We start from the raw sequence: 12,241 nt of genomic DNA, 5'->3' as shown, positions 1-12,241 counted from the left end.
GTGCATCTGGCTAACTTATTGATGAGTTCCAGCATGGGATATTTCAAAAATATTCACACAGCTTAAACACATGTAGAAACAGATTCAACAACAGCATCGTCCCCACTGTAATTAGACTTCTGAATGAATCTCTCAAATTTTAAATATAATGTTGATCGTGTTCTTTGTGTACCTTCTCTGTAGCCATAACGTTATTTCTTCGCTCTGTTTTATTACCCTAACTTTGTATGGTATGATCTGCCTGTAATGCATGCAAAACTTTTCACTGTAACCAGATACATGTGACAATAATAAAGCAAATCAAAAAAAAAATTCACATCACTAGCTTGAGGAATCCAATAATGAATCAGTGTTCCAGTAAAGTTACAGAAACAAAACTAGAAAAGATGGATTTCTCTCTCCTTGGCCATTATATCTCCTTGTTTTGTTCAATTGTCAACAGAGCAATACATAAATTTCTGTTGAATTCCCTATGTGAAGCACATTTTTATTCTCATTAAAACTAGTGCTGTTAATATGATGGACTGAAATGGTTTTTCAGCTTTAGAACCCTGCATTTCCATAAAGCACTCCCAGCTCAAGCTTTAGGTGCATCAACTTTCTTTTTGAAATGTACCTCAGTCTGAGTGTCCATCAACATCCACCTTATTGTGGCATGATGACTTTTTCTGATTAATGTTTTGATTTTGAAAATCAAAACCGTGAGTTCACTACTGAACAGTTTGATCTCATGAGTTGAAGTTAAAGAGAAACAGATACTTATCTGGGGGAGTGTGGTTCAGTGGTTAGCACTGTTACCTCACAGCACCAGGGACCGGGTTTGATTCCAGCCTTAGGTGACTGCCTGTGTGGAGTTTGCACATTCTCCATGTGTCTGTATGGATTTCTTTGGGTGCTCCAGTTTCCTCCCACAATCCAGAGATGTGCAGATTTGGTGAATTGGCCATGTTAAATTGCCCATAATGTTCAGGTCCATTAGTCAGGGATAAATATAAGATTAGAGATTTTTGAGAAGATTTATAGCTCAGGTTGATGATAAGTACGTTTGTTTTCAGACATTTCATACTAGATAACATCATCAGTAAGCATCTCCAGTGAAGCACTAGTGGTATGTCCTGCCTCTCTATTTATAGGTCTTGATTTCTTAAGGTGGGTGATGTCACTTCCGGTTTTTTTTCAAGGGCAGGTAGATGTGTTTATTGATGGAGTTCTGGTTAGAATGCCATGCCTCTAAGAATTTCCATTAGTGTCTTAGGATGTGTGTGTTGTCTTAGAATGTGTGTCTTAGAATGTTTCGCCTGTCCTAGGATGTGTGTGTTGTCCCAGTCAAAATGATGTCCTTCTTTGTCTGTCTGTATAGAAACTTGTGATAGTGGGTCATGTCTTTTGGTGGCCAGTTGGTGTTGATGTATCCTGGTGGCAAGTTTCCTGCTAGTTTGTTTGATGGAATGTTTTTCTCAGTTCTTGCATGGTATCTTGTATTCTGACGAATTGGCAGATTGTGTTTATTGGGTACCCGTTTTTCTTGAAAACATTTGTATAGATATTTTTCTCCCACTTTTTGCAGTTCTTGGGTGCTGCAGTGTGATGTAACTCATTGAAGTAATGTCTTGATGCAGCTTCATTTGTGGGTGTTAGGATGATTTGCTTCTGAAAATAAGTATTTGTCTGTTTTTCTGGGGACGCTGGTTTGAAGCTCTCTCTTAACTGTACATTCAACTGTCACATCTAGGAATGGGAGTCTGTTGTCATTCTCCTCTGCTTTTGTGAATTTTATGCCTGTCAGGATATTGTTGATGATGTTGTAGTTTCCTCTCATTTGTTCTGTTTTGTCCTGACAAAGGTGTCATCTATGTAGTGGACCCAAAGTTTGGGTTGGATAGATGGGAGGGCAGCTTGTTCAAGTCTCTGCATTACTGCTTCAGCTATGAGCCTGATACTGGTGATCCCATAGGTGTTCCATTGACTTGTTTGTAAGTTTTGTTATTGAATGTGAAGTGAGTGGTGAGGCACAGGTCCACTAGTTTGAGGATGTCAATGTTAGAAGAGGATGAAATAATGGTCTCCTTTGACCTTACAGCCCTTTTCCCATCAATTAGCATTGATCTGGCCAAGGAAACACTGGCATCACTCACTACTAGGAAAACCAGGACCATAAATACCTGACAGCACTAATCTCATCAGCAAAGACAACATCCTCAAACTATCCTTGGCATCAAGGTCACCCATAAACCTACCAAAACACTTAAACAGCGACTAATGAACCTAAAGGATCCATTAGATTACTATCAGCAAAACGAATGTCATTTACAATATACTATGCAAGAACTGTAAAAAATACTACATTGAACAAACCAGCAGGAAACTTGCTACCAGGATACATGAACACCTATTGGCAACCACATGGCCCACTATCACTAGTTTATATACATTCGGACAAAGAAGGACACCACTTTGACTGGAACAACACACCACATCCTAGGACAAACGAAACAAAGACACGCATGAGAATTCTTAGAGGCATGGCATTCTAACCAGAATTCCATCAATAAACACATCGGTTTAGATCCTGACTACCTTCCCTTGAAAAAAAGAACCAGAAATGACAACAACCACCTGAAGAAACTAAGACCTATAAATGGAGAGGCGGGACATACCAACAGCGTTTCACTGGAGAATCTCACTGATGATATTACCTGGTCATGGTGATGAAACATCTGAAAACAAACCTTCAAACTCAGCGAGCTAACTTACATACTTATAAATATAGGATAGTAATGTAGGGGAATGGGTCTAGGTGGGTTACTCTTCGGAGGGTTGATGTGGACTTGTTGGGTCGAACGACCTATTTCCACACCATAGGGATTCTATGATTCTATGATCTGCCCATTCCAGGCTGTCACAGAAACTCACCAACAATGCAAACATTGCCTGTCAACAGATCTGTTGGAGGGTATAAGAGGATGATAGAGGACTGGGGAGGTTCTCATCTCTTCATGACAGGATGCAAGAAAAAAGAATTTGTCTTATGTAGCACTTTCACAGGTTCAGGGCACCCAACAGTTAGTGAAGTACTTTTGAGGTATTTTCAACATTATAATGTAGAAAAGTGGTAGCTAATTAATGCATGGCAAGATCCCACAAGCAGGAATGTGATTATGAGCAGATGTTAGTGAAGTTGTTTGAGTGAACATTGCCAAGATAAAAGGAGGAAAGCCTTTGCTTTGCTTTGAAATAGTGGACACAGGAACTTTTACATCCACCTGAGAATGCAAAGAAGACCTCAATTTAACATCCCAATCAGAAAGACAATGCAATAGTTCCTTAGTAGAGTCCTTCTGACATTGCCATGCTCCCGCTGTCTGACCAATCACAGATCCTTTAATACTGCCCCTCTGTCATCATAGTAGTTCCCCTATTCTTTACCATAACATTCAAACCATATATTGGTACTCCCCCATTTCTGTCCCTCCAAAAATGTACCATTCTGTCATTATTATCCATCTGAATGTGCAGCACAAAGTCAATACCACCTCTCTAATAGGCTAGCAACCCCTACATAGTGCACTGGAATGTCAGTTTTGGGAGTGTGGTGCTGGAAAAGCATACAAGATTAGGCAGGAGCAGGAGAATCGAAGTTTTGGGCATACGCCCTTCATCAGGAAAAGCATGTGCTACTGGAAGCACCTTGCTCAGTGCTGTTCTGCTATAACCTAATTTTGTACATAATAGCTCGCTGTAATACATTTCTGTTGAATTCTTCAGTGCAATGATATCCACTCCCAGTTCCTTCCATTACAAGGGATAATATTAGAATTGCCACATCAAGTACAATATCGTGGTGGCAGCAAAAGCATATCTTGGTTAGCAGCAATGGCAATCTATAAGAATATCTTGTTGGCAGATACTTGAAAAGCTAAATGAAGATCAACCAAGCAAGAGTTTGGACATTAGAGAATTTGTATAATCAATAGCATCAGATTCTGACCACCAGGGCATTGACCACCAAGAGGACACTTAATTTCTTTTTGTTTAAAAGTCAAGTTCTTTGAACATACAAGAAATTTCTCAGGGTGTTTTCCTAAAAACAAAGGCTGAAGTTATGTAATCAAAACTAAAGATTAAAGAATTGTATTGAATCACAGTCAGCACTGTACCTCTCTGTGTCTTGTGTTTTAAAAAGGGAAAAGCACAACAGACTGCTAATCCAATTGAATAAAGACAATTAAACATTCCTGAAAGCACAAATCCAAAGCTCTCCTGGAATAAAGTACAACTTAAAAATGCTTTTAAAAAGTCATTTTTCTATTTTAAAAAAACTTGCGCTTATTCAGACACCAATCATTTTGTTTGTTCACACTGGAGAGAAACCATACACTGCTCTGACTGTAGCAGGAGATTCATTGATTCCTCTGGTCTGCTTAAATGCCAGTGTGTTCACACCTTCATTAAACCCCTGCAATAATAACACTGCATGGATTCCTCACTGTGAACTGACTCATTCTGGACAATTCACCATTTGTCCCCCACCTACACCAGCACTTACTATAGGGCCACCCACTCCCACCCTCCCTCCCTCCCTCCCTCCCTTTCTCCCATTCCAGGAGAAACAGCCTGTAATACGACAGAAAGGGCTGAAGACGTGCAAGTCCTAGGCCACCTCCACTGTCAAATCCAAGCCACCCGATAACTAGAGGAAGAATGTTTCATCTTCTGCCTTGGGACCCTTCAACCCCATGGCATCAATGTCAACGTCATCAGTTTCCAAATCTGCCCGTCCCCACTACGTCCCAGATCCAACCCTCCAACTCGGCACCGCCCTCTTGACCTGTCCTACCTTGCCACCTATCTGTTCCACCCTCCCCACCCCACCACCACCTGCATCCACCTATCATCTTCCCAGCTACCTTCCCCCAACCCCATCCCCCACTCTCCTATTTGTCTCTCAGCCCTCTTCCCCCTCCACATTTCTGATGAAGGGCTTATGCTTGAAACGTTAACTCTCCTTTTCAGATGCTGCCTAACCGGCTGTGCTTTTCCAGCGCCACGCATTTCGACTCTGACTCTCCAGCATCGGCAGTCCTCACTTTCTTTGAAAACAAAAGAAATACAAAACTACCCTCTGGACAGAGAATACATGTTAGAAAGACAAATACTTGGATGCTAGCAATGATTTCTAGCATGTGCAACCAGCCTAGATCATACAAAGTTATTACTGACTGATTTACCAATCAAGTAAAAAGTCTGTAAGGACAAAAATTCCAACATGATGATTGTGTGGTGTTGTAGCAAGACAACAAAATTGTCAGATAAGTGCCACAAACAAATACCTCACCAGACACTCAGCATGAATTGTCAAACTCCAAAGCATTATATTGAAATTTGAAATATTAGTATTGTAAACTGTTTTGCCTGTAAAAATACTTTTCAAATTGACAAGTGTCTATATACAGCCATTTATATCTATATGGAATAAGTTTTTATCTTAGAAACAAACTTTATAGATATGCTCATGATATCATCACTGTTTCGGAACCTGTGACCTGAAGGTATAAGGTCTCATTCATCTTACATCAGGATCACTTGAAGCATGATATGCTGCTAGAAGCAAACTGTTCATGCATAATTGTTAGCTGCAATAAACATTAATTGGATCCCTCAATATGACAGTATACAGACCAGTTTCTTATGTTAAAAGAAATAACATAAACATTGCTATACCAGATAGAAAAAGCAAAATTACATCAATATTCCGGACTGGTTTCTGGAATGGGAGTTATTCAATGATGAGAGGATGAGTAAATTGGATCTATAATGTTTGGAGTTTGAAGAATGTGCTCTGTGACTCTGAATGAGATGTGATCTCAGTAAAGCATACAACCTTCTTTAAGAGCTTGACATGGTAAACACTGAAGTTGTTTCCTGTGGCTGGAAAATTTAAAACATGGACCCCTGTCTCAGGATAAGGAAGCAATAATTTTGGACTGAGATGAGGAGAAAATTTTCCCACTCAGAGGTTTATGACCTTTGAAATTCTCTATTGCAGAGGGTTGTGGATGCATCATTCTTGAGTATATCTAAGTCACAATAGACCTTTAGTGTCTTGTATGCGTTTTACACAATAAGTGGGGAATTGGAGTTGAAGCAAAAGATCAGTCATGGTCATATTGAATGGTGCAGCAGGCTGGAGGGCTGTATGGTCAACTCCTGCTCTTGTTTCTTATGACCTAATTAGACAATAGACAATAGGTGCAGGAGTAGGCCATTCAGCCCTTCGAGCCTACACTGCCATTCAAAATAATCATGGCTGATCATTCCTAATCAGTATCCTGTTCCTGCCTTATCTCCATAACCCTTGATTCCACTATCTTTGAGAACTCTATCCAACTCTTTCTTAAATGAATCCAGAGAGTGGGCCTCCACTGCCCTCTGGGGCAGAGCATTCCACACAGCAACCACTCTCTGGGTGAAGAAGTTTCTCCTGAGCTCTGTCCTAAATGGTCTACCCCGTATTTTTAAGCTGTGTCCTCTGGTTCGGCACTCACCCATCAGTGGAAATATGTTTCCTACTGCCAGAGTGTCCAATCCTTTCATAATCTTATACGTCTCAATCAGATCCCCTCTCAATCTTCGAAACTCAAGGGTATACAAGCCCGGTCGCTTCAGTCTTTCAGTGTAAGGTAATCCTGCCATTCCAGGAATTGACCTCGTGAACCTAAGCTGCACTCCCTCAAATTTCAGATTAGACAGTCATTGCAGTTGGAATATTGTATTATCATCCATTCTATATGTTTCACAGACTAATGCTGCCAACAAAGACCCAACCCAGCTGCTGACTCCCCATGATGCTGCCAAAGGGAAGCCACCTGTCAACAGACCCAGTAAGTTATCCACAGAACAAAGACCAGTATTTCCTAATGACATAGATAATCACCACTTCAGTGCCACTGTAGACTGACATGGAGATCAGTGCATTCAGTTATGGATACATGGATTAGAAAAACAGTTGTACCTGGGAGTAAAGAGATTTGTACTTGACATAGAGCAATAGTTGCACCTATGATAGAAAGATAGTTTCATGTAAGATACAGGGATAGATCTAGGTAATCCCGTGGCCTTCTGATAGCTGGGTGTTCTTTTGAGAACATCTTTCACTCACTATGTATTTATGATTTGGAGATGCTGGTGTTGTACAATACCAGGTTATTGTACAACAGGTTTAATTGGAAGCAGACTAGCTTTCGGAAGGACGCTCCTTCATCAGGTGATAGTGGCGGGCTCAATCGTAACACAGAATTTATAGCAACAATTTACAGTGTGATGTAATTAAAATTATACATTGAAAAATTGATTGTCTGTTAAGCCTTTCATCTGTTAGAATACAGTGATAGTTTCACTTCTTTTATGTGTAAATCACAAAACCTTTTTTTTAAAAGTTGCATTCTCGGGTTAGCTGTTAACAATGGTGTTAGCTAGACAATATGTTGAAGGTGTTGGCCCCTTGTGTTCTCTGTCTGTGCCATGATGTTTAGATTGATTCTAATCTAAAAAGTGAGATAACAGAGTTTTACATAAATTCATGTAGTTTTTGATCTCAGAGTTTTCATGAATGCATGCAGTTTTTGAGCAAAGTACAATGTAACTCTGCAAGTACAAATTCACCCCACAAAATATATGTGTGCATGTGGGTCTTTGTCTGTGTGTCTGTCTGTGTGTGCGGGTGTCTCTCCGCGCATCTGTGGGTACCTGTGTCCGTGTGTATGTGAGAGTGGGTGTGTGTAGGAATATCTGTGCGTGTGTGTGTAATGCAATGGTGATCACCTGTAATGTGATATGAACCCAAGGTCCCGGTTGAGGCCCTCCCTATGGGTACCGAACTTAGCTATCAGCCTCTGCTCTGCCACTTTTCTCTGCTGCCTGTCCCGAAGTCCACCTTGGAGGATGGTCACCCGAAGGTCCGAGGCTGAATGTCCTGGACCACTGAAGTGTTCCCCAACTGGGAGGGAACCCTCCTGTCTGTTGATTGTTTTGCGATGCCCATTCATCCGTTGTGGTAGCGTTTGCTCCATTTCCCCAATGTACCATGCCTTCAGGCATCCTTGCCTGCAACGTATAAGATAGACAACGTTGGCTGAGTCACATGAGTACCTGCCATGTACAAGGTGGGAAGTGTTCCCACGTGTAATAGTGGTATCTATATCCACAATCTGACACGTCTTGCAGCGTCCACCGTGACATGGTTGTCTCAGCCAACGTTGTCTATCTTATACGTTGCAGGCAAGGATGCCCGGAGGCATGGTACATTGGGGAAACCGAGCAAAGGCTACGACAACGGATGAATGGGCATCGCACAACAATCAACAGACAGGAAGGTTGCCTCCCAGTTGGGGAACACTTCAGTGGTCCAGGAGATTCAGCCTCGGACCTTCGGGTCACCATCCTCTAAGGTTGACTTCGGGAAAGGCAGCAGAGAAAAGTGGCCGAGCAGAGGCTGATAGCTAAGTTCGGTACCCATAGGGAGGGCCTCAACCGGGACCTTGGGTTCATGTCACATTACAGGTGATCACCATTGCACTACACACACACACAGATATTCCTACACACACACACTCTCACATACACACGAACACAGGTACACACAGACGTGCACACAGACACCCACACACACCCTTATAGACACACACACTCCCACACTCACACATGCACCCCCTCACAGACTTAAGACAATCTACACACACACACACACTTTCTCACACTCACAACCCCCACCCCAGACACACACACAAAGACCCACATGCACACATATATTTTGTGGGGTGAATTTGTACTTGAAGAGTTACATTGTACTTTGCTCAAAAACTGCATGAATTTATGTGAAACTCTGTTATCTCACTTTTTAGATGAGAATCAATCTAAACATCATGGCATAGACAGAGAACACTGGGGGCCAACACCTTCAACATATTGTCTAGCTATCACTATTGTTAACAGCTAACCCGAGGATGCAACTTTTAAAAAAAAAGGGTTTTGTGATTTACACATGAAAGAAGTGAAACTATCACTGTATTCTAACAGATGAAAGGCTTAACAGACAATCAATTTTTCAATGTATAATTTCAGTTACATCACACTGTAAATTGTTGCTATAAATTCTGTGTTACGATTGAGCCCTCCACAATCACCTGATGAAGGAGCGTCGCTCCGAAAGCTCGTGTGCTTCCAATTAAACCTGTTGGACTATAACCTGGTGTTTTGTGATTTTAAACCCACTATGTAAGTTGACAGCATTAACTGGGCCAAAGAAAAGGGTGCAATCTGTATATACTTCCAAACATTTCTGTTGGGGAATAATGTTTCATCTGAACAAGTTTCCCACATTAGCATGAGTGTCTGAAATATTATTTTAAAGTGAAAAGTTATTTTTCATTTTGGATTTATGGAAGAAGAATCTTTGCAATTCAGACAGCTTCTGTCGTGTATGCTGTGGAAGAAATTTCACACAGCCAGAGCCACCATGTCTGCACTCTGGCACAGCAGGTCACACTCAACTTCAGTAAATTGTCACAACACATTGGCTATTCAAACTGTACTTGCAAGAGTTACATTGTACTTTGCTCAAAAACTGCATGCATTCATGAACTCTGAGCTCAAAAACTGGCAAGAGCTGCGTTGCTAAGGTGCTGCCTTTCCAGCTCTAACGCTTTTCATTCAACCAGGGCTGAGCAGGAATCTATTGTCCCTTGACTCGCTGTAATGAATTTCAAACAGTCTTCAAGGAGGGTGGCCAGGATCTGAAGAATGATGGGTTTCATCCATGAACTGATACAACTTGGGCAGGAGCTGTGGGCAATGGATTGATGGGGTGGAGGTGTGAGGTGTGGATTGATGGGGGTGGGGCTTTGAGTGTGGATTGACAGGGTGTGAGTTGGTGGATTGATGGAGGGGGGCTGTGGGGTGACTGGGTAGGGTTGTAAGTTGTGGATTGATAGGTTGGGGTTGTGAGTCACCAATCACCTAAATATCTGTGTTATGGACATTTGGGCCTGTCAGCATGGGTGTTCTCAGTACTGTGTTGACAGATACATGAACATACATGATAGTATGGGTAGATATCCCATATCTCTCTTAACATCATCAGAAAATTGGACAAATTCACGAAGCTGTCTGCCCATCAATCCTCAACTATATACCCAAAATAATCCTACCGATGTATCATATAACTTCTTCCACCTAAGGGAAGGCCCAGCACAGAACAAATAGCATGGGGTCCTGGCATTACTGCTGTTGTGCCCAACCATAAGGTGTTTTCTGGACTTTGAGGTCCACAATACAAAATGTTCTGTTTCATAGAGCTGACATCCTTTAATTGATCAGTCATAAGTTAATTAAAAAGATGCTGCTGCATTTTATTTGGAATCACTTATGCTGTATGGGTAATCCAGTGACTCCTGTCCCAGTGCCGCAGAATTATACACAGCCTTCATTCTCCATGCAAGACTAAAGGCAGGAACTCAAAAGTGGACAATGTTAAATCTCACTGCACTGTTGTTGCCCCTGGGCAGAAGAAATATGGCACTGCTTTTATCCAGTACCAGCTGAGTTGAAAATTCACAAGGAAGTTCTCATGTACCTTAAATTCTGATACCACAACATTAGTTAATGTCATGACACTAATGTGCCTCCTCATTTCCATTGTTGGAAATATATTACAGATAATACCATATGTGTTTATAGTATTGATTCTTCCCCTAAAATACAGGTGCTGCTGAAACCCCAAAACCCAAAGTTACAATACAAGGTCCTGTGCGTCACACCACACTTAATTCGGAGCACTTTCCAGAGCCAACACACAACATCAAGGATATCATCAGACAATATGAACAACCATCAACTCAGAAGAAAACTGGGCTAATCAGGTAAAACTAAGTGCACCTTGTAAATATTGCAAGGGCCGCAAAGCAGAAGGATGTAGCTTGGTACCCATAATTCCACGGGTGGCATTCTATAACAACCATACCATAAGGGAAGAAAGCCAGAAAGAAAGCATGGAGAGGGTGGGAGACGATTTAGTTGACTGATATTTTCTCAAACTATAAGGACTGGGATCAAATTTGTTCTATTGGAGGGGACAATGGACCAGATTTCTTTAACCTAGAGCTGACAAAAGTCCAAACAGATCTGTGCTTCTTAGTGGAATACAAGAATTCAACCATGACTTAAAATTGTAATAAACTTAGTGTGTGGATAAGATTAAATACTTGTGTTTCCCTGTTGTCAGAAAACAAGGTGGTAAAATATTTGCCAAGAAAATGGACCCTCATGAAGAGGCAATGTTTATCTTGCAACGACAGATAATACCACATGTCTCCCAGGTAATACATCAAACTAATGAGCAGAACTTCTGAAAAATGCTCTGTTTCTGTTTCAAACTAGAGGAATAATGTATGTAAAAACCTCTGCATGGCTGTTCTCTGTCTGCTTTATGTTCACATGGAATTTTTGGCACTTTCTTTGAGGGAATTGGCAGAATGTTTGCTTCAATTGTAAGAGGCACAGAAATATAAGTAACTTTTAACAGGCAGTCATCATATATGTGAGCCATCTGAGTTAGGGTGACCACATGCTGCTTTTCAAGCTGCTTAAAGGACATGATTAAAAGGAACGACATTAGCAGTAAAACATACAAAATATTTTTCTTCTGCAAAATAACTAATAGCTGTGCATAGGTTTGGTGGTTAATCTCAAATTACTATTTTGCAATACTTACTTAATGATTAGCAACTTCTTGAAATTTCAACGGTTAGAAGAAAGAAGAAATTGCCGTCTTTCTTAAAGTGCTTTTTGCTTCCAGTCAGTTGCTGGTTTTTGAATTTACTTTAACCAACTGTGTCACAATTTAGATATGATTTAGAAATAAAGTACATGGCTTTTATCTGAATAGATAGGGGATACAATAAAATCAGCACACCTTTCAGGAGCATTTGCAGCCCATGTCTATCAGGAGTGGTGGGTGGTCTGGGAGTTAGGCTGCAAGATTCCTGGAGATCTGTTTGAGAAAGGTCTTTCATCCATCTTAGGCATGGTTCCTAACACCATAGGGTGTTTTTAAAAATTATTTATTCATTTTGTGGGATGTGGGTACCACTGACTGACCAGCATATTGCCCATCCCTAGTTGCCATTGAGAAGGTGATGGTGGGCTGCTTTCTCAAACCACTGCAGTCCACCTGCAGTGGGTTGAT

At 41.1% G+C, this 12,241-nt stretch overlaps 1 protein-coding gene across 1 annotated transcript in view; it reads left to right on the top strand.

The window, feature by feature from the left end:
* LOC122560691 (unconventional myosin-XV) overlaps positions 1 to 12,241 on the top strand; it is a 158,382-nt gene that overhangs the window by 85,272 nt on the left and 60,869 nt on the right. Inside the window, exons 37-39 of the mRNA XM_087998065.1 lie at positions 6,800 to 6,881; positions 10,760 to 10,916; positions 11,279 to 11,372. Coding sequence (XP_087854191.1) covers positions 6,800 to 6,881; positions 10,760 to 10,916; positions 11,279 to 11,372 — 333 coding nt within the window. The remainder of the gene's footprint in view (positions 1 to 6,799; positions 6,882 to 10,759; positions 10,917 to 11,278; positions 11,373 to 12,241) is intronic.

The sequence above is a fragment of the Chiloscyllium plagiosum genome, unplaced genomic scaffold, assembly GCF_037043375.1.
Source record: "Chiloscyllium plagiosum isolate Xiang-an unplaced genomic scaffold, Cpla_swu_hap1 HiC_scaffold_20, whole genome shotgun sequence".
NCBI lineage: Eukaryota > Metazoa > Chordata > Chondrichthyes > Orectolobiformes > Hemiscylliidae > Chiloscyllium > Chiloscyllium plagiosum.
The sequence above is the reverse complement of the archived record's forward strand: the minus strand, read 5'-3'. Positions and strand labels throughout refer to the sequence as shown.